The sequence below is a fragment of the Python bivittatus genome, unplaced genomic scaffold (genome assembly GCF_059951505.1).
Source record: "Python bivittatus isolate LINGU-HERP-01145 unplaced genomic scaffold, Pbiv_v1 ctg000430_np1212, whole genome shotgun sequence".
NCBI classification, from domain to species: Eukaryota; Metazoa; Chordata; class Lepidosauria; order Squamata; family Pythonidae; genus Python; species Python bivittatus.
The window spans coordinates 1,781,386-1,803,839 of NW_028277071.1; the positions used below are offsets into that span (position 1 = coordinate 1,781,386).

At 44.2% G+C, this 22,454-nt stretch overlaps 2 protein-coding genes across 2 annotated transcripts; one reads left to right on the forward strand and one right to left on the reverse strand.

Annotated features, from left to right (window-relative positions):
• Positions 1-1,177: 1,177 nt before the first annotated feature.
• On the reverse strand, positions 1,178-15,987 carry LOC103050950 (dnaJ homolog subfamily C member 3-like). The gene is made up of 13 exons (XM_025171535.2): positions 15,732-15,987; positions 14,176-14,286; positions 13,096-13,220; positions 12,831-12,905; positions 11,837-11,980; positions 11,005-11,186; positions 8,675-8,794; positions 7,421-7,526; positions 6,415-6,535; positions 5,467-5,599; positions 4,440-4,588; positions 2,196-2,370; positions 1,178-2,105 (listed from the first exon to the last, which is right to left on the reverse strand). The coding sequence occupies exons 1-12, from the start codon at positions 15,877-15,879 to the stop codon at positions 2,228-2,230; spliced, it is 1,557 nt and encodes a 518-aa protein (XP_025027303.1). The 5' UTR covers positions 15,880-15,987; the 3' UTR covers positions 1,178-2,105; positions 2,196-2,227.
• A 179-nt stretch (positions 15,988-16,166) lies between these two features.
• Positions 16,167-22,340, forward strand: ADAT3 (adenosine deaminase tRNA specific 3). The gene is made up of 2 exons (XM_007435806.3): positions 16,167-16,223; positions 17,461-22,340. The coding sequence occupies exon 2, from the start codon at positions 17,482-17,484 to the stop codon at positions 18,517-18,519; it is 1,038 nt and encodes a 345-aa protein (XP_007435868.1). The 5' UTR covers positions 16,167-16,223; positions 17,461-17,481; the 3' UTR covers positions 18,520-22,340.
• The last annotated feature ends 114 nt before the right edge of the window (positions 22,341-22,454 follow it).

Genomic DNA, 22,454 nt, shown 5'->3' on the forward strand with positions numbered 1-22,454 from the left:
CGACGTCATCTGCCAATTTTAGTAATAGGCAGCCTGTTCGTAAGTATGAATTGTCTGTAAGTCAGACCTTCTTAACCTGGGAATTGCCTGTATTTGTGTGGTGCCATTTCTGGGTCATGCAATATAGAAAGCAGCCTGGGGCAAGATTTCCTCCTGTGCCAATGTAGTCTTTCCGTCCATGGCACTGTGCCCTAGTTTTGGTGAGGCTGGAACTCTCTTGCATACTTGGAGAAGCAACCCTGAACATAAATGGGACATAGTACAAGGCCCATGTATTCAGGAGCAAGACCATCAAAGTCAGTGGCCTTCTTTTCGAATCAGGGTTTAGGGCTGCGACATTTATTCCCCCATCCTTGCAAATAAGCCTTGGGTCGGAAGCTGAGAGGAACAGCTTCTCTTCTGACAGCAATGGGTCACAAGAGGAGTCTCCCTTTTAAGATAGGTGCAAAACATACCGAGCTGGAACAAAACACCGTGTGTTGGCCAAACAATGATTAATAAACCAAAGCCTTATAAGCAAACAATGGAGGCATCAGCTGCGTAGAAATAAGCCTGCTTTTTGCAACCTGCATGCATGTTGTTGTTTTTTTAAAAGAATCCCCTTGCCCAATTTTTATCTGGGTTGTGTGGTGTGTAGCGCTCTCAGCTACTTCGGTGACTTTAGGAAAAAAAATAGGGGAACAAGGAGTTTGTTTTGAGGTCCCATTTTTCCTGTGGATGAGACACTCAACATATGTTTTGTTACCTTGGAACAAATACACTTGAAACATTTTGGCAGAATGTTCCAACTTGACCTGTTTAACTTAGAGCTTCAAACAAAAACATTTTTATTTGTTTTATGCACACCCCTACTCCTCCATACTCCAGGTTACCCAATTACACCCATTTTCGAATGCTTGCTTTCAACCTGAGTTATTTTTCCTGGCTCAGAACTAGGAGAAAGTTATGCTAAACCTTCAGCCTTCTTAACTCAGCACTTTTGTTGCTTCCTCAACCTTTACTCCAACAAAATGTTAAAGGTTAAAAAAAAAATCAATTATTTCGGCAGTAAGAAACTTTTAATCTTGACACTTTCGGTAAAGACGGAAATTAATACCTCTCCTTAATCTTTTTTCCTTGGCCTCTGATAACAACTGAAGCAGACCAGGTTTTATGTAATGACTGTACTAGATAGAAATGGAGGGGGAGGAGAAGGAATTTAATTTTAACTGGCTGTAGAAAATGAGGACGTTCACGTTCAGTGGTAGAGTTGTCGGCCTACGGATTATGCCTGAAAAATATTAAATTCCGGTACAAAGGGGAATTTCATGGAGTGGTGAAAGGTATCAACTTCTGTCCCCAAATCCATACTGTCCTTGGGTATGTCCTTCCACATATCTTGAAAGAAGGAGCAGTCAAGGTGCAACACCAAAATCCACCAGTAAAGAATCCCATCCAGAAATGCTCAAAGCAACAAAACCAACCTTTTTTCTTTTCTAGTCTGACACAGGGGCTTTCTCCCTGCCTTTTGAAGGTTGAACAGCCTTGCCCAAAAGTTTATTCCCCAACTCCTCCCTACCAAGGAAGAGATGATGCAATAACAAAATTCTTCGCAGGACTCGGCTGGGATTCTTTTCCCCATCCGCATCAGTTACTGACACCATCCCACGCATGGCATTACTCACACGTCAACATGTTCGGCCAAGCTTTCCTCGGGAAGGTGAGCTCAAGTGACATGCTTTCCTTTAAAGCAAAAAGAAAGAAAAGAAAAGAAAAGAAAAGAAAAGAAAAGAAAAGAAAAGAAAAGGGCACCTTCACCTTTCTTGGATTTAAAAACGAATTGTTCCCTTGGCAAAGGGTTGTGAATAGCTGGGCTGGAATCGCTTCCCAGGTCTTGCAGGTGCAAAGGAGAACTTGAGAGATGCTCGGATGGACTGCATAATTAAGCTCGACCTAACTTTTTAAAAGTCCCTAGGAAAGGCAGGATTCAGAGATGGGTTTAAGGCTCTGCATGCATCGTAAATCCCCTCTCCCAGCCACTGTTTCTTGGGAATCACAACTAGAAGCAGGAGGTCACCATCTTCCTTGAGGTCCTGGGTGGTCTTGAGCAATAAACATCTGGTCATCTGGAAAGGGATACTTGAATATAAATAGGGAAACTAACCCCCCCTCCATTGCGTAGGAGTTGTTTTTGTCATCTTTGTGCATCAACTCACTGGCCAAGGTGTTGCCTTCCTCTTCAGGCAGGTTAATTAAAGTGAAACTTAAAGTGAAAGTTCCCAGAGCCGAAGGGGTTAAATTCGGACGCCCACTGGTGCTGATGTCCTGACCCTCCTTGCTGATTCTCAGGGTCCAAAGGATCCTCACCAGAGTCAAATTTCTGTCGCATTTCTGGAAGGGGGGAGAAAAAACCCACAAGGCATTAGGACTGGATGGGAAGGCCAGGCCCAGAGAGAGAGTCTTAGTTTGATACCTACCGTACACACTCACAGATAAGCTGAGAACTTTATGCACCCAAAAAAGCGGGTTCTGCTTATCCACAGATGGGCTTATCTGCAAGCATATACGATAATACTTTTTTAAAGTACCCCTATTTCCATATATACTCGTATATAAGCCCATCCACATTTTTTAACCTCAAATTTTTAAGCAAAGTACCCTGAAAAATGTGGGCTGGCTTATCTGCAGGTGGCACATTTTTCAGGGTATTTTGAAAATTTGAGGGTCAGCTTAGCTGCAGATGGGCTTATATGCGAGTATATAGGGTAAAATATAAACTAAAATACAAACCGAGAGCCAGTTTGGTCTAGCGGTTAAGGTACCAGCCTAAAAACCAGGAGATGGGGAGTTCTGGTCCCGCCTTAGGCATGAAAGCCAGCTGGGTGACTTTGGGCCAGTCCCTCTCTCTCAGCCCAGCTCACCTCGCAGGGCTGTTGTGGGAAAAAGAGGAGGAGGCAGGAGTATTTAAGTACGTTTGCCAACTTGAGCTTTTTATAAAAATAATAAAGGTGGGATAATTTTTTCTTTTTAAGTTCTTACTCCCTCTATTGATTGGAGCAGGGGGTCTTTCAAAGTCTATTAAAAAAAAATTTCTAGGTGTGGACAAAATTGCATGGTCTTCATTCTTTTACCTTTTAGAGTTTAGATTTTTTTAAAAATGTGCTTAGTTAAAAAAATGCACGTGCTTCGTGCTTGCTGTGACTTAGTATGATGTCAAGATTAGAATGTTGGGTTTGGAATAGAGGCTGAAATTAACTCTCGCTTGACTCCTGGTGACCTCACAGACACACCCATGTCATTTTCCTACAGCAATATGGAACTGGCTTGCCCCTATCTTCTGGGAGGCTTTTTGACTTCCTGTCTACTCTATAGCCCTGGCATTTCCTCATGGTCTCCCATCCAAATACTAACTAGGCCTGACCTTTGTGCGGCCACCTATCCAGAAGCAAATTTCCTTGACAATCACAAAACTTTTTTGAATGACTTTGGGAGAGTTGCCCTTGCAATCTGCCTACCAAGACTGTAGGGAGAATAAGGGGAGGTGGGCTATATATTCACTAGAATGAACCTTGTCTTGAACTCCTTAAGGAAAGGTAGAAGAGAAATATAAAAAGACGTTGGATGAAATTCCTTATCTAATGACATAGCTTTAGCTTATATAATAGGGAGTGGTAATCCCTTACTGGGAACATGCCAATCTCACCAGATAGTTCTACCTTGAAACAGCAGAAACTGGGAAAGGAATTTTGAAAGTGATGAGGACAGACTACAGGTAGTCCTTGTTGAACAACCACTTGTTCAGTGACCATTCAAAGTTACGAATTCAAAGGGTCCTCATAGTTGTGGCCATCACAGCATCCCTGTGTCATATGATTGCAATTCGGGTGCTTGGTAACCAGCTTGCAATTATGATGGTTGCAGCATCCCACATCACACGATCGTCATTTGCAACTTTCACTGCTGGCTTCCGACAAGCAAGATCAGTGGGAAAGCTGGCAGGAGGTTGCAAATGGCAACCGCGTGACTATGGGACGCTGCAGTGCATTGGATTCACCTAACAATGGCAACTGGAACTGCCACAACTGCCGTTGTAAGTTGGTGCAGTCGTATGACATTGTGCTTTATGACTGTGTTGCTTAGTGACAGAGTTGCTGGTTCCAATTACCATCGTTAAATGAGGACTACCTGTACATATATTTTTCTTGAACGGGTTTGCAGACACATTTGCTTTCTGCCTGCTATGCTTCCTATTCAGAACCGAATCCACGGTTCATAAGGAAAAAAAAATCTCATGGGGGGGGGAACTCCTAGTTTTTATAACTGACAAAAATAGCACGGTGGAGAAAACATATATTAAACATATATCTCCCTGCCCAGTTTTTCTGCTGTTGTTGAAGGCAAACTCTTTTGACCCCAAACACCCCCTTCTTCAGAAAAGACGTTAAGCCAAGAGGCTTTACCTGGATCTGTCAGGACCTCTTTAGCGGCTGCAATGTCGATGAATTTTTTCTCGGCTTCCTTTTTCTCATCTTCAGACTGGAAATTGTCGGGGTGCCACTGCTGAGCCAGCTTTCGGTACGCTTTGATGATCTCCTGCTTGTTGGCATTCCTGGGGGCATGAAAAATAGATCCGTTTAGGATAGGGTGATTTGAAGCATCGTCTCTTTTGGGCCAGAGCTAGCTCCGTGCTGTGGATTATCCACAGGGGAGGCCCCATTAGTCTCCCTTCTGCTGTTGGAAAAATGGAGGCCGGGGATAATTGCAGACTGCAGGAGAGAAGTTTTAAAAAAAGCAACTGAACTTATTCCTTTCATTTAGTGTGTCCACAATGCTGTAGTTATTGGGGATTTAGATTCCCACACTTAGGCAAATTATTTTTAGCCACATTCCCACTAAGGCCACCTAAATGAGCCTGGGGTCCAAGCAATGTTTTCACTTCTCACCTACTGTATAATGATAGTTCAGGGTGGGGAAGCTATGATGCTCCAGAAGTTGCTGAACTACAATTCCCAGCAGCCAGCAGGGTCAGAAATGGAAGATTTGGGGAGCTGTAGTAGTATTTGGAAAGGCCTATGATCTCTACCCCTGTTCCAGCTCTTAAGGGAGTCCACAGTACTAAACCATAATGTAATCTGCTTCTTTGGGGCTATGTTTGAGCCTACCAATTATGGCTTCGGGGTGGACAGGTTGTTGTGGTTTATTGAACAAGCTATGGTTTAAAAAAAAGGCTTGGCTGAACATTTTACATGAATGCACCATTCTGTCAGGCCAGATGGTCTGTTAATGTAAATAAATTTCTTTTTTCCTGGTAGAAAGAGGCCTTGAGGTCACAAAAGTGCACCATCTGATCTTGCTTTCCAAAATCGTTAAACCTGGACTTCAACCCTCACAAGTACAAGCTTTAATATTCTATTACTGGGGAATTCCTCTCTACAATTTTAATCCTGGATTGTGAAAGAACTGGATACAGAAGATGGAGTTGCTTACCTCTGAATTCCAAGGATTTTGTAATAGTTCCGCTTCTTGGACTGTTTCAGCAGTTTCTGCACCCTCTCTAGCCCCTCTTTTAATTCCTCATTTTCACCATCAAACTCTTTTGCTTCTTGATAATCTTCAATGGCTATAGATGGAAGAAGAAAAAAAAGGCTAGTTTTAATTCTTTCAGTTTGGAAGCTTTGTTTTCCCCAAGCTTTGCCTCTTAGTTCAAAGGCTTTTATAGAATCCAGCTGAATGGGAATATACAACCTTCATCAGCTGGAGCCCATACCAGATACTCTGCGGGTGATCAGCTATACTCCAAAAACAGGCAGGGACAGGACTCATATTTAGAGAGAGTTTTAGGAATTTTAAGGGGTAAAGTGTCCTGCAAGGTTCAGGGCACTAATTTTGCCCCTAAACCTCCCAAGTGTCAAAAAATGAAAGAAAAGGAAAGGGGGGCTGGAAAGTATAGCCCTACCTATCCTGCGGGTGGAGGGGGGCAGTGCTAAAGCAATTCCTGGTGAACCATGTATGATCCCTTTCCGACTGCACTTAAAAAAAAATCTCTGAAGTAAAATTAAGTGTACAATTGTAACAAAGTATAGAAGAAGGGGTTCCATTCAGGGAATCGTTCTGTTTGGTCTCATATTTCTCCATGCTCATAATAAAGTGTTGGGTTATAAAAAATGTTTTTAAAAAATACACTCCCAGCCTCAAGAGATGAGGCATTTGCATCACTTTCTACTGTCTCTGGATGAGATGTTTGGGTGGCCCTGAAATGAACGATCCGGCTCATCTAGCGTGGCTTCTGTATTTGTGATTACAGAGTGGTTTGACTGGGGCGGTGTATTTGCCAACAAATATAGAAGCAAACCAGAAAACCCTTGGGTGGAGGGAGGAAGAAACGGGTCAGATGAGGCTCCCACCATCGTGGCATGGGATGGCTCAGCTGCTGACCTTTCTCAAATTCCTCGTTCAGGATGAAGGCCTCTGCTCTGTCACGCAGGATGAATATATTTCTGGGATCAAGCTGATGAGCTTCGCTGCAGAGATCTATCGCTTCCACAATCCGTTTGCTCTGCAGCAAGAGGCAGAAGGTGAACACGATTTGTGCTGCTCTTTTTTCGGCTAGCACATTCACACATCTCTTCCCAGGCCAGTCCTGTCATCTGTTCCAATCTCCCACATGATCTCACAACAGTCTCTAATTAAACACGCTCTCCAGTTAATTTTATTTACTTATTTATTTAAGAAATGTGTATGGCTGCCCAAATGGAACAGCGTGACTCTGGGCAGCTTACCATAAACCCCAAAATAAGCAAAAACAGATAGCCAATTCCATCAACATGTAAACAAACCCTTGACACTCCATCAGGAACTTGCAATTGCTATCCTCAAGATGAGGACTTCCATCATCCTGTCCCCAACACCCGAGGAAAAAGCCAGGTTTCTAAAGCCTTTCTTATGAGCAAGTGAGGTTTGACACGTAAATGCATCCTATGCAGTTTCTTTCAGCTCGTTGGAGAAGGGCCAAGAGAATTATAGTCCAAAATATCTGGACAATCTCAGTGTCTTCCAGATGTACTGGGTTACAATTTCTATTATCTCTGACTAGCGTGGCCCTCCAAAACATCTGGAGAAGATCAGCTTGGTCAAGGCTGCATCTGGAGCCAGAGGCAGGAGTCTTCTCTGAGATAAAGGACCACGTCCCCATTTATACAAGAAGGAAGCAAAATCTCAGCGAGGCTAAGCCACAGAACCAGACCAACCGGGGACTGATGGCAGAGTCAGCAAGTAAGCATCGATCCCAATTTCAACATCATGGGATGAAGCAAAACACCCTAACCTCCTTCTTCCTCTTGTTACATTATACCACATATGCAGCTTCCCAAATGGGGTTGTTAATCCCCTGGGACCCAAAGACAGATTCATTTCAAAGGGGTTCCCCGAGTTCAGCCTCTACCTTGGATAAGCAGTGGCAGATCCGTCCTTTCGCCTTAATGGTGTAGATCTCTACGTTGGGCTCTGTCTTCATGGTCGCTTTATACTTCTCAATGGCATCTGCGTACCTGTTATTAGGGAACGGCAGAGAAGAAACACCATTGGGCAGGGGACACAGCTGGTGAACCTTGAGATCTAAGAGGGGTGGGCATTCGTTTTACACGTTTCTGGAGGGTAGCTACACTCCGTGGGGTAGTTAGCAAGGGGGTGACGATCTCACTGACTAGCATTTTTGCCTCCCCTTCCCATTCCAGGGCTTTGGGCTTTTAAATTAATTGTGCTGGTGCATTACATTGCTAGACTGCATTTGCAAGCATCATCTATTATAAAGCACTTTGAGATTTATTTCACTGATTTGGGTTGGGGTTTTGTTTGCTCAAAGTGGGACTATGAATTAGATTCAGCACTATTCTCTCATGATGATTAAAAAAAAGAAAAAGAAACGAAACAAACCTCCCAGATGACAGAAGAAAATGGAAATCGTGATAGGGGTTTACATTTTGAATTGTGTTGGAGAGAGGAAACATCCCATTTCATGGTAAGACAAATTCCTCTGGGAACTTTATCAAGAAAATGAAATGGGAATGAAGCAAGCAACTGATAATAAACGACTACTTCACTTTATCATCTTCTAGAATTCACTACCATGAGACGTCATGGAAGAGGCCACTGGCTTATAGGTCTCCATAGCTAGCTGGTAAGACTTTATCTTCCAAAAGTTACCTAACCCTACCCTTCTCCAATTCCTTTAAAGTCACATGAAAATGTCTTATACCAATTTGGGTTCTCTCTGTGATCAAGCAGGTGCTTTGGGTGCTCCATCTAAAGAAACTCTTGAGTTGCTAACTGGGACAAATCACACTGCTGGTGTTCTTGAGAGCCACCAGACTCAAAAGTCCTGGGCTTCAAGAATAAATGTCTTGATTCAGCATCAAGACCCTTCATGGGACATTAAAAAAGGACCTGATTTTGGAAAATGGGTATCATCAATAGCAGACCTCCATATTCTTTGATCCTGTTTCTGGGATTCAACCACAGAAAGGACCACTTCATCCATATCTGCTTGCCCAAGTATTTTATCCATATTGCTTCTGCTATACAACCTCCATGTGTTGTAAGGATAGGCCAGAAAGCGCGCAAAGATGGCTGTTGAAATCTCAACGACTGTTAATGCCAAAGCCAGCTTAAATACTGACATCCAGGCTAAGAAGATCACCTCTGAGCTTTGACATGCTCCTCAGCAGATTCCAGCTGCTTGGCGAGCTTCTTCACTTGCTTGTAGTGGGAAAAACAGTCCTTGTCATCCTGGTCCAGCTTCAAGCATTCCCGCACTTGGCTGCAGAGAAGGTTGGGGTGAGACAAGGCAGTGGGAACCGGAAGAGGGAGAGGTCTGAAGCCTTCCACTGAACAGGCAGGGGGCTGAGGCAGAGAGAAGCCCTCTGCTTAGGGGTCTCGTAGCTGAAATTATGAGTTTCTCTTTTCTGTGCATTGTTTATAAAACTGTGTTTGTATCTGAGCTTTCTCCATTGGGGAGCTCTAGATGTTGCTCCTTATTTATTTATTTATTTATTTGTTCAATTTATATAACCGCCCGTCTCACGCACATGTCCTTGGGCAGCTCACAAAGTTAAACCATACAAGCACCCCCACACACAAAATCACACAATAACAACCATTAGAACACACGAAAAACAATAAAAATATTCCATTTAGCAGACTGCACACTACCGCTACCAGATCCCCAAGCAAGATGGCAATGCCAAGTCTTCTAAGCCTTTCCTAACAGCCAGAAGGGTAGGCGCCAATCTAAGTTCCGGGAGAATGACGTTCCTATTCCAAGGTTGTGGAAAGAAACGACATCAGATGTGTTTACTTGCCAAGTTTCTATCCTGTGAGATGTCAGACCATAACCACAACCCCACCTGTCCTTATCCCTGGGATCATGTGATGGAGTGGAATTATGAAGGCCAGGCTCAGGGAGATAAACATTTTCTTAGCTCGCCAGAACAGCGTGGGAAGAACAAGAGGATGAGACTGGCACCTCCCTGAGGGATTTACACTGTTGTGACTGGCTGACTTTGGGAACTGGGGTTTCAGTCTCGGAAAATTCTTGCTAGATGTTGTAGCTAATAAACATAGCTGGACTGAATTTACATGGTCTCTTGGAGTTCCTTGGGATAGGCCTTGACAGATCATATGCAAGTGGCAGAGTACGGGTATGTCTGGGAAGGGAAGCAGGCTACTTCATGCTATGCTGACTTGGGCTCCCAAATTCTGCTAGGCCATAATGTGACTTCCCTGGTTTTGGTTTAGCATGTGAGAAGGCATGTAGACTTGGCCTTGGGAAAAGGGAAGAAATAACCAAGCCGTTAAGGGGGAAGTTTCAAAAGAGATGACTCAATCTGAGTGTGTGAAGAAACTCAAAATAAGCTCAGCTTGAGTTTACTGGGTATAAAATGGAGCAGAGAGAGACTCTGATAGGCTTTCGTTATTCTACCTTACAACAACAAGGAACATCCTTAGATTCTCCTCTGTACCTGTTTTTAGACCTTACCTACCTCGAAAGGCTAACAGCATGTCATGTAATTTGCCAATCATGTTTAGAGCGTCATATCCTGAGTCAACTCACTCAACTGTAATTTATGCTATATACTATGTTTAAATTATCAATGGCTTTTTAAAGCAGAGGTTCTCAAAGTGTGGTCTGGGGACCCTTGGGGGTCTCTGAGACCCTTTCAGGGGGTCTGCAAAGTCACATAAATATTTTAAAATTTCTCAATTTTATTCTCTAATACAATAAATATCAACAGATATAACCCACATAAACCAAAGCTCTTTGGGGACCTCAAACATTTTTGAAAAGTAAATGAGTCCTGAGACCAAAATGTTGGAGAATCACTGGCTTAAAGCAATAGGGGATTCAGTCACAATCTTTCCTCTTGGTCTTCTGACATGCCATGGAGATATGACTTCTCCTTCCTGCACTTTATTTACAGGTAGTCCTTGTTTAGCGACTGCAATTGGGACCAGCAACTTGGTCGTTAAACCAAGTGGTTACTAAGTGAAACCGCAGTTGTGCTTATGATCTTACTTCAGCTTTCCTTTGTTTTACAGACTTGCGAAGGTCATAAATGCGAGGACTGGTCGTAAAGTTATTCTTTCATCACCGTTGTAACTGTGAATGATCTCTAAACGAGGCAGTCACTAAACAAGGACTACCTGCACTAACTTCCACTTCAAATCACTAGATTCACCTCCTTCTGCCAGACCTGTGTTGCTGTTCTCCATTCACATCCCACAGAACATCACAGGAAGGGCCATGGCCAATTTCCTAGATAGTTTTGAAGGGGGGAATTGGAAGCAAACTGCTACTGTTTGCATGTCTTAACCTGCCTCTTTTGTGCTGAATTTCAGCATGTCAGCCTTGGAATACTGGGAGTCTCCAGAAAAGTGTTTGTTGGGGTAGTTAGTGGCCTGTGTGTGGCCCTCCTCCTATGTACGTACCACAAGCGCAAACGTGACATTACATTTACATGCCTCACTCACGTTAAGGACTCCTCGTGTTCTCCCAAGTTGTAATAGAGCTTGCTGAGCTTAAGGAAAGCAGCCCTGTTGTCATTCCGCAGCTTGGTGGTGGGTTTCAAGTCCATGATTGCCTTATTGTAGTCACCCAGATGGAGGTAGCACTCGGAGCGCAGCTCTTTGGCTTCTGGATCCCAAGGGGAGATCTGAAATAAAGCAAGGAGGCAATTATTTTGCTCAACCTTGTCCTATCCTAATTGTGGAAACTTTATGCAGTCTTTCTAACCAAGAGCTCTCCAGATGTGCTACTGTAGAGCACCAATAATCACCAGCCAACAGTGATCCAATCAATCTGAAGTTGACAGGTTGGAAAAAGCCACGGGAGAACCCACCACGTGAAGAACATTACCCCCATTTTTGAAAAACATTTTGTTAAATATTGCCTGCTGGGCCTTGCAGTCATGCATGAAAGTTGCATTGCTCTGCCCCTGTTTTGCAGAATGTATCAGAATAAAAGCGCATCAAGAAGTATATTCTTCTTGACAAGAGCAACCAGCACTTCTCAGTTGGGCCCAGAAATGCTATGTACTGTACATCACTGCTTTGAAAGGGCTGGGTTCAGACTTCAAGGCATTTAAATACCCAGACATGTTTTGGACCTATTTGGCCTCAAGCAAAACAAGCACATTCAAATCCTTGCATTCTAATGCCAGAGGGGTCGTAAGATACCGAGACCACCTTGGGACAGAAGAGAAGCCCAGGCAAATGTTTTCTCCAATGCAAGGTTGTCTGGATCCAGTCAAATACTCTGTCTGCTCGATTACATTAGCTTAGAGAAGATGAATTAAGAAGGTACCTCAATTACTCGATCCAGAAAACTGACTGCTCCCAGATAGTTTTTTTTCTGAAAGGCAGTCCGAGCTTCTTGCATGGAAAATTCTTGCTCCGTGACCCTTGACAGCTGGTTCTGGGCTTCTGCATCATCAGGATTGCTCTTGAGCTGGTGAAAGTGGCTTTTTAAATTATATTTATAAAAAAGCACATACATACTTTGCATTCCCTTGTTGCATATATTGAAGAAAAATGTTAAATTCAAATAGATCTGGACACGGCTTTATTTATTTAGCAACGTTTCTATTCCACCCAGCTCTAGAGACTCTGGGTAGCTAACAATCAAATAGAAACTCATAAAATAACAATAATAATCATGGCACAATGAGAATAGTATCAAAGAAGAAATGACAGAAATACACAGGACTGAAAACAATCTCTGCTGTAGCCCTTAATTTCCAAATGTTTCCTTAAAAAAACAGGGCTTTGTTGCTTCAGGAAAACATAGGAGTTTGGGCACCATATGGATTTTAGGGGGCTGAATATTCAACAGGAGCAGGTATTTAAAAGTCCTGCTTCCAGGGCCACCCCCCCTGCTTGAGTTGTCAAGAGGAGAATAACAGAGCACCCCTTTGGACGGATCAAACGGGATGGGTAGATTCCAACAGACAGTCCATCTGCGGCTGGAGAAAGCATTTAGGTTATCCACTAGATCGATGACCCTCTTCATCCCTCCTCCCCCATTTCAAAAAATTATTTTCTGAAACATGAAGATTTTAATCCAAAAGCACAGGCTGTCAGGTGTGGGTTGCCCCATGTTGCTCACCAACTATAGTGCCATTTCCTGGACATGTACACAGATAGGAAGGGTGAATTTACACTGCCAAGGAATTGGGTGTTGCTGATGCACAAGTGAAGAGAGTAACACCTGGCCCTGGACATCTTTAAACCCTACTCAGCCATGGAGTGAATGCGAACATGACTCCTCCACAGTTTCTGGAAACAGGTATTTTCCTTACCACGGCTTCAAAGTCTTGTTTCGCCTCCTGGGTGTACCCTTGTTTCAGAAGGATGTTGCCTCGCTGAAGCCGGGCCTATGGAGGTGGAGAAGATCAGACCCTTTGGAACCACCTTCCCCAACTTAGAACATAGCCCCCCCCCGCCGCTTTTTAATACTAGGTCAGCATCTTGGGACCAGAACAATCCCTTTTCTCTTAAGAAACCCTTGCTGCTTAATCTCAGCTGGAACAGGAGGACAGAGGGGTGAAGGTAAGAATAACTTACAACCAGGAAATCCGGCTTGAGTTCAATAGCTTTGGAGAGATCTGGCAGTGCGGATTTAAACTTGCCCATAGCCAGGTAAATGGTGGCCCGTTTGTAATAGGTAAGGTAATTTTTCGGATCAATTTCTGGGGGGAAAAGAAATAAGCAAAGAGTGTCATTGTATATGTAGCAGGAAGGTAGGCTGTTATCTGTGGTAACAGGCAACCTTGGTAGCGTTCAGAACTAACCAACATGCAGGTCTACCTCCATCTGTGATGCATGGCACAAAAAAAGCAGCAGAAAAACACAACATGGTCCCTCGCTGGGTGCTCCCACCCGAGAACGCAAAATCCTTCCCTGAGTCATCTTGCAACCTCTACCATGTTATTGTGAAGATTAAAAAAAAGGTGGTGGGGAAGGAAATTGCCTTATTTGTCAAAGGAAGGGCAGATTAAACATGTGAGTAAAAATATTGAGGGCAGCCACTGAAGGAAAGGAGTCTTGCTACTTATCTAATAAAAGTCCGTCAAGAGGAAAGTAATCTCTTTGAAGGAAGCACCGTGTTATTTTGGTAGATAAGAGACACGGCCCATTTGACACGAGTCGTAGCAGGCACTATCTTAGAAAAGGCCTTTTGCATTGTGGAGAACCTGACAGACTGTATTTCACATCAGAAGATTTTAAAAGTGCTTGATGTTAAAGTAATATCTTTAAAATTAATAGATCCAGGCCCTGACAGCAGAACCAACTTTTTAGATTTTTACCTCGTCATTAAGCCTGACTATAACACTGAAACAACTCATTGATCCTATTATGCAGCAGGTCTAGCCTGTTTTGTAGTTATTAACGGTTAATAAGTGATCATCATTCTTTGCTGGAGAACAGGCTAGACTTGCTCTAGCTTGGTTCTTCTACCTGTCCTTTTTTTAAACTGCCTGAACTGATTCCTATACCTTTAAATTATTCCCACATAACAGATCTGTCAGTTCCTGTGAGCAGCCTCCACCCTAGAGACGCTGGGCAATGCCCCAGTGTTCATATAACCGCGTCAGCCACTGGGCAGCTGGTATCTTGCACTGGTATCCCAAGGCTGGTACTCACCCACTGCCGAATGGTAGTGTGAGAGGGCTTCAGCCAGCTGCCCAGCAGCTAGTAGCTTCCGACCCATTTCCAGATGGTTATCAATCTCAGCTTGCCCGGCAGCCAACAAACCTGGAAGGGATGAAATTGTTCAGGAGACCAAAAGCTAGGTTAGCGTTAGAAAAAGAGGTGCATGGACCTCCTAGGTCAGAGTTTCTTAATCTCCGCCACTTTAAGATGTGTGGACTTCAACTCCCAGAATTTCCCATCCAGCATGCTGTCTGGGGAATTCTGGGAGTTGAAGTCAACACATGCTGGCTGGGGAATTCTGGGAGCGGAAGTCCACACATCTTAAAGTGGCTGAGACCGAGAAACACTGATCTAGGTCCTCGCGTGCATTCTTAGCAAGCTGGTGATACAACAAGTTCTGCAGACCCTGAAGGTGGCACCTCACTAATACTGATTTATTTATTTATTCCTAAGGCACAAATTCTTAGCAATTCCTTCAGCTGCTAAGGGTTGCCTTCTCCTTGCAAAGTCACTCAGGGTGGCCCACCTAGGCTAGAAAGTGATTAAGAAAATATCAGGGACAAAACCAGACTTAACATATACAGCATTATTGGGTTTGTACACCGTCCTGCTCCGGTACCTGTGGAAAGAGACTGGCTTAATGGAGAGCGAGGTCGGGGCCATATGGGTTTCGAGGGGGGGGGGATGCTGGTGAAATGGTGAAAAAGCACCGCCTTTGGGCTCTTAGATTGCCTTTTCATGCGAACCAGAGAGCTGCTGTCCTCTGCTACGCATTTTTCTTTCGCCATCCTGCAATTTCTGCTAATCCAGGTCAACACCGAGCAAGATTTGATAGATCGCAGATAGGAAACGATACCCAAACATGGTCAAATCCTGAAAACCACACATTGTAAAAGCACTAGTAACGTGAATGCACTTTTCATGCAACTTGTTCCTTAGATGTTCTCACGCATCTGCCTTCCTGTTCTGAAGTCTACCGAAACTTTAAATCAAGGATAAACTTTTGGGTTATTCTATTTAGTTTTACTAAATGGAATTAGCTCTATGTTGTTATAAAACCTACCAAGGTCTACTTTATTCTTTTTATTGTAAAATGGTTTCCTGCTTGGTATTCCACTATTCCTAGGTTTTGATGTGTTTTTGTGTAGCCCAATTCAGTGAATATTTCTTTATTCCTGTCCTGTGCTGAGTTTTTAAATATTACTATGAGGATAATCGTTATATAGGCTGAAAGAGTTCGCCGAGCTCAGGCCCAATGAAACCGGGACCGAACAGAGAGGAGAACATTGAGGACTGGGAACATACTAAGGCTTAATAGGAGAGCCTACGTCGGAAGACACCAAGAGAGGAGGGATGGGGGAGAACAGGCGGAGCCAGCCAATCACGTTTTCCAGAGGGGAGGTCCTCTCGAGGAATGATTGGGCGGAGCTTACAAAGAGCAGAAAGATCGACAGGAAACGACTGTGGCAACGAGGGGCGGGGCCAGTGGAAGCTCGGTTGCTAAGGTCAAAAAGGAAATGGAGGTGGGATCCGGTTACTATGGTTACCTGGCAACTGTAGATCCAGCAAGACGCATAGCAACGAAGCGGCCCACAACAGCCTCCTCTCACAGTTGCCCGGACCCAGCCCGGGAGTGTCCGCGCCTCGTCCAAGCAGCCCCAGGCTGCGCCACACCGGCTGCTGCCCGGACTCCATGTCCCAGCTCCGGAACCCACTCACTTCCGCATCCGTTTTCTGGTCGGCAACGGTTGTTTCCGGCCCGCTACCCTTCTCTCTATTGCTCGAGTGTGGCGAAATGGCCTCTCTAGGATGATCATTCTCTCTCTCTCTCTCTCTCTCTCTCTCTCTCTTGTTGCACCCAATGGCAGTCAAAGAAAAGAGGAGGGATGGGAATTGCAGGGTGGCGCCTGCTAGCCAATCACCGCACTCTCTTTGGAGAGCCGTAGAACTTCGCTGGCCAATCAGAGCTAGAGCAGACGCGGCGGAGAGTCGGAAGCCGGCACTTGTTTGCGGGGAAAATTTGCAGAAGCCGAAACGGGGTGAGATTTTCAATCACGTGGTGCGAGAAAGTGAGATTCTTGGGTGGGGGAAGGGGATAGTTGCAAGGGCTTTTGTAGATTGGGGGAAGGAAATTACCATATACATTATTTTCATTACAACTAATAATATTAATAGTACTTCTTAAGGGTGCCTTATTATTTCCAGCGGAAGCAGAGGAACGAGGAAGAGCACGTGATGAAGAATGTGGCCCCTGAGCCTGTGCAGAGTGCTTCTCCTGTCCTTTCCTCAGGACTCCCCCATTGAAAGCCCAGGCATACATTCAAAAACTGAGCAGGACCCGGTAGAGACCATTCTTAACCTTGTGCGGTATAGAAAAAACTTAAGACAGGCAGCTCTTCTAGGATTGGCATTTCGTAATTCCCTTTTTTAAAAGTGTAAATGAAAAACCCTGTTTTTTGTTTGTTTTTTAGATTTTTTTATCCTGCCTTTATTATTTTTATAAATAACTCAAGACAGCGAACATATCAAATACTCCTTCCTCCTCCTATTTTCCCCACAACAACAACCCTGTGAGGTGAGCTGGGCTGAGAGGGAGTGACTGGCCCAAAGTCGCCGAGCTGGCTTTCGTGCCTAAGACAGGACTGGAACTCACCATCTCCTGCTTTCTAGCTGGTGCCTTCACCACTAAACCAAACTGGTTTGTTCCTGTAGTTGTCAGTCAGTTAAATGAGCCAAAGGTTGGTAGGCCAGCTGTGTCACTACTGGCACGCTGGCAAAAATGAGGGTTCTGTTCTTTTTAAGTTGTGAAATGTTTTGGGATGAGTTTGGAAAAAAGGGTTCACAGGGTGCAGGAGCATGAATGTAGCCCTCATCTGCAACTCTATAAACCAGTTCCATCTCCTGGGATCACATGGCTGCCTTCTGGAGCGGCCACATGATCCTGGAAAAGAACCTGGTGGTTTTAAATTAAAAAAAAAAAATTAAAAAAGATAATTAAAAATGATGGCTACATTTGTGTCCATCCACACACACCGGAACCAAATCTGAAGTTTGGTGCAATCCTAACGCTTATGAAGTTGTGAGCTGTGGTCAAGGGTTGCCTTATATCTTTAAAACTGGTGCAGTAGTTGGAAAATTGTTAACCCCTTGCCTTTTGTTGAGGAGGAGGAAGGAGAAGATGAGAGGAAACTTGTGGACAATCCAACTAGTGCCGTAACAGCCATTATACAGTTGTCAGAACTCTAATTTTGGATCGTCACTTTCTTTTGCTCCCAGAGGACGTGACGAGGATGCCTGATGGAGCCCAATTCCAAGCGACGGAAGACAGCAGAGCCCGATGGCGCCTCCTCTTGGGAAGTGCAGCCTGTTCTTTCGGAGCAGGAGTCTCAGGGAATCAGGCTAATGCCAGTCTATGCTGCCCCTGTCCTGGATAAGAAAGAGACGTGCCGCCTGGTGAAAGAGGTCTCTGCTGTCTACCCATTGAGTGACTACCCTCATCTGAAACGTATCCGTGCCTGTCTCTCTGTAGGCAGCCCCCACCCGCTGGAGATCATCTTGTGTCTTGCAAGCCTCAATGGAGAGCAGGCCGGCTTGCGGTCTCTCACTGAACTCTTTCCCAGCGGCCAAGTAGACCTGTGTGGTTTGGGGAAACCTTTCTTGGCCCAAGTGCCGGCTTGTGCACCTTTGACTCGTCCCCAGTACGAGGAAGCTGTGTTGCACTGGCCTGTCTCCTTCCACGAGAACAAGCGGATCACCCAAGCTCTGAAGGGCTGTCTTTTTTCTCCCCTGGAAAAGGCTGCCATGCAAAATCACATGGAGTTGGCCATCCACACAGCACAACAGGGAGCAAGGCAGGGCATGGAGCCTGTAGGAGCTGCGGTGGTGGACCCGGCCACTGGCCGAGTTTTAGCCGTGGGACACGACTGCAGAGGCGGCTCTAACCCGCTTCTCCATGCTGCAATGGTCTGCATTGACCTCGTGGCCCATAGCCACGGAGGGGGAGCATATAGTTATAAAGATCATCCTGCTTGCACGTTTCTTCATGTGGACAACAATGCCCAGCATCCTCCTCTTGGGGATGGCCTTCCGTACATCTGCACCGGGTATGACATGTACTTAACCCGGGAACCATGCATGATGTGTGCTATGGCACTGGTGCATTCCCGCATCCAGAGGGTGTTCTACGGAACACCGTCCCCTCACGGGGCCCTGGGCACAGCACACCACATCCACAGCCGGAGGGACCTCAACCACCGCTATGAAGTCTTCCGAGGGATTCTGGAAGATCAGTGCAAACGCTTGGCGCGGCTTTCAGATCACAAGGAATCAGGATGAGAGACTGTTTGAATGGGAAGGCTCTTCTTTTCATGCTTCTGTTGATTATGTATTTTTTTTTAAAAAGATACCTGAAGGATGGTTTCATGTTTGTGGTGATTAAAAGGTTGGGTCTTCAGATCAGCTGGTGATAGGGCAAAAATGTAGGGCACCATAACATTTGGTGGACGTAAGTAAGAACTAGGAAAGGATGGTAGTTTGATAATTAACTGCTCTACAAATAGCTGCAAGTAGAAAGAAGGACTTGTGGGGGGTTGGGTAGGAGGAACCAGCACCATAATAATTACTAGTATTCCAGAATACTCAATATCTTTCCTCCCAGTTTTCTGTCCCTCTCCTGTCCCCCAAAGGGGTTTGATAAAGCAGAAGACATTAACAGATTTGTTTGTGAAACAGGCAACTGTCAGGCACTCAATTTACCACCTCTGTGTAACCCATCCACCTATAAGTATGACAAACCTGGTGATCCAGCAGTCGACATCATACAAAGAAAATCACACATTAATCCTCTTCTCTCCAAAATTTTCTATCTCTATAAGTGTGGTTCTCTTTTTATAACTTTTAATTATGTATTTATGATTTTAATTTGATGTAAACCTCCCAGAGTCCCCCATTGTGGGGAGATGGGCGGGGACAAGTCCACTAAATAAATAAAATAAATTAAAAAATGGGCATTAAAAGTTGGTAGCTTTAATAGCTATAAAGCAGAGGTATGTAAACTGGTAAATCCAGAGCCTGGAAATGGTCCTGAAAAGAAGTGGGTAAGGTTCTCAGTGATCTCCAAAAGTTGTCGCCAGATTTATAATGTAGTGAGCAGAGAAAGTTGTTAACCACATGACTGGAAAGAAATCATAGTGATTGATTAATTGATTATATGCCATTAAGTTAGTGTTGACTCTTAGTGACCTCGTAGGTAGACTATCTGGGATAATAGGTCCCCAACCTGGCCCCTCATACCTTCCAACGGTGCACCCATTGCTGTTGTAATTGAGTCCATCCACCTTGCTGCTGTTTGTTTCTTTTTCTCTCCTTCCATCTTTTCCTAGCATTAGAGCCTTCTCCAAAGAGCTAAGTCTTCAGATAATGTGTCCAAAATAGGATAATTTGAGCCTGGTTGTTTGTGCCTCAAGTGAGAACTCTGGGTTGATTTGTTAGAGGATCCATTGGTTTGCTTTCTTGGCAGGAATCTTCTCCAACACCGAAGTTCAAAAGCATCCATACCATTCCTATCCTGCTTCTTCAGTGTCCAACTTTGCTTCCATAGAGTGTCATGGAATAACATGGCTAGCACAATTCTGACCTTGTAGTTATAGATGCATTTTTGGCATCTGAATATCTTCTTCAAGATCTTAATTGCTACCCTACCAAGCACTAGGGTCTGGCGTATTTCCTGACTGCTTGTTCCTTTAGTGTTGATGGTCAATCCTAAAAGGCAGAAGCTATCCACCACTTTGAAATCTTCATTGTCAATTCTAAGGCTGGTGGTTCTACCTGATGTTTTAGTTGGTCGTCTTTATATTTCATTTTAATCCCATTTTTTCCCGGTGCTCCTTGACTTTTATCACTAGAACTTGCAGATCCTTTGCATTTTCGGCTATTAGAGTAGTGTCATCAACATAGAGCAGGTGGTTGATGTTTCTTCCTTCAGTTTTAAAGCTACTCTCATCTTTTTCCAATCCAGCTTCCCTTAGTATATATTCAGCATATAGATTGAAAAAATAAGGGGAAAGCATAGAGCCTTGTCTAACTCCTTTCCCAACTTGGGGCCAGTCTGTTTCTCCATGTTCTGTCTGGAGTGTGGCTTCCTGTTCTTAGGAGGTTTCTCATGAGGACAGTGAGGTGTTCTGGGATTGGCAGGAAGTGATAAATTGTTCTCCTGCTTAATTTCAGTGACCCAGGCCATATAATCCAACTCCATTCTTCTCCTCTCTGTTTCCAACTTTAGCATTCCAGTCTCCGACCACAAGCAGGACGTCTTGCTTGCATATTCTGTCGGTTTCAAATTGAACTTGATCATGAAGCTCATCAACTTCCCTTTCTTTTGCCCCAGTGGTTAGAGAACAAGCTTAGATGACCATCATACTAAAGGGTCATTCATGAAATCTAATTGATATTATTTGGTCAATAATTGCATTACCCAAGTATCGTTTTTTCTAAATCCTTCCGGACTGTGAAAGCAACGTTTCCTTCTTGATTTTTTGCGTCTTGAGTAGTCAAAAGTATGATCTTCTGACTGAAAGTGTCCAGTTTTTTCTGTTTGCTGATGTCTAAGATGTCAGTTCATAGTAGATTAATTTCATCTTTCACTGTGTTGAGCTTTCCCGTATTCATGCTTCTTACATTCCATGTTCCCACTGTAATTCTGTTGTTGCAGCTTCGGATTTTCTTTTCCTACATAATGACCTCAGCAGCTAGTCATCCTGAAGGCTTTAATCTAGCCACATCATAGACACCATGAGTACGCTGGAAGATCCTCAGGTCTTTCTCAGTGGCATGTTGAGTGACATCTGACCTGAGGAGGCCATCATCCGGCACTATATTGTCAATCATTTTATATTTCCCGTCCGTTAGTTTTCTCGGTAAAAACACTGGAGTGCCTTCTCTTGTATAGTATGGAATGATGCCCTTATCATTGTCACTAAAGTGAGCATCTGCCTCTGGCATCTTCCTACAGGTAGGTTATGATTAGTGCGAGTTCAGATAATGCAATATTCGATTTAGTGTGAATTGAAATTGATACCAAGCTGCATTTAATGCGACCTAAAATTCAGTTAATGTGAGGCTAGCGCAGTTGCAGTTGGGGTTATAGATGCTGCTAAGTGTATGTGGGATGCCCTTTGAACGGTCACCCATGCCCTTGTTATCTCCCAGATAGACTACTGCAATGCGCTCTACATGGGGCTACCCTTGAAGAGTATCCGGAAGCTTCAGCTGGTCCAGAATGCAGCCACATGAGCTATTTTTGGGGTCCAAAGAAGGACCCACATAACACCATTGCTCCGTGAGCTGCATTGGGTACCGGTTTGCTTCCGGGTCCAATTCAAGGTGTTGGTTATCACCTTTAAAACCCTACATGGCATGGGGCCAGGCTACCTGAGGGACCGCTTCTCCCCCACGATTTCAACTTCTCCCATCCAATCACACAGAGAGGGCATGCTCCGAACCCCCTCGGCAAAAGAACTCCGACTAGTGGGGTCCAGAAGGCGGGCCTTCTCTGCTGTAGCCCCCACCCTTTGGAACATCTTGCCCCCGGAGGTGAGACGGGCCCCCTCACTCCCCGCCTTTCGGAGGGACTTGAAGATCTGGCTCTGCCATCTGGCCTGGGGCGGGGAAGGAGGTCATCAAATGTGGGGTTGTCTAGCCGCCTAGAGGCCTGGTGTTGCTTCCATCGGCCGCCTGGATTTTTCCTCTTCCTTCTACTCTGTGTACTGTAAATGTGTTTTTTTTATAAATTTTAACTATGTATTTATTTATTGTTTTAATCTGTTGTAAGCTTCCTGGAGTCCCCCATGGGGGGGGAGACGGGCGGGGATAAGTTTGATAAATAAACAAACAAATAAATAAAATGTGCAAAAGGAAGAAAAGATTCCATTAGAGAAAAACAGTACAAGTTTAAACATCTGATGTAATTGAGCAACAGGAACATGGTCATAGCAACGCTAAAATAGGACGAGATGTTGGAATGCCTGAATCTGTGGTAGAATTCTTTTGTTTTTATTTTGCTTTCTATACTCTGTGACTTTGTGAACCACACATTTAAATTATATGTATATTCTTTTCATCCTTTACTGTAATATTTCATTAATATGCATATAAAAAATTACGTTCAAAATTTTCCATGGCCTGTTTCTGGTGAACTGGGACCAATTCCATACAAATATCACTTTGAATAGTGCAGATTCGAATAATGCAACCGTTTTGTGGGATTCATTAAC

What these genes read in the sequence shown, in the direction of transcription:
- ADAT3 (XM_007435806.3), top strand. Translation starts at nt 17,482, where the DNA reads ATGGAGCCCAATTCCAAGCGACGGAAGACAGCAGAGCCCGATGGCGCC.
- LOC103050950 (XM_025171535.2), bottom strand. Translation starts at nt 15,879, where the DNA reads ATGGAGTCCGGGCAGCAGCCGGTGTGGCGCAGCCTGGGGCTGCTTGGA. An exon ending in TCAAGCCGGATTTCCTGGTT is followed by an intron (nt 12,906 to 13,095) that starts GTAAGTTATTCT and finishes CCACCTCCATAG; the next exon opens with GCCCGGCTTCAGCGAGGCAA. An exon ending in GAACGAGGAATTTGAGAAAG is followed by an intron (nt 5,600 to 6,414) that starts GTCAGCAGCTGA and finishes TTCCATCTATAG; the next exon opens with CCATTGAAGATTATCAAGAA.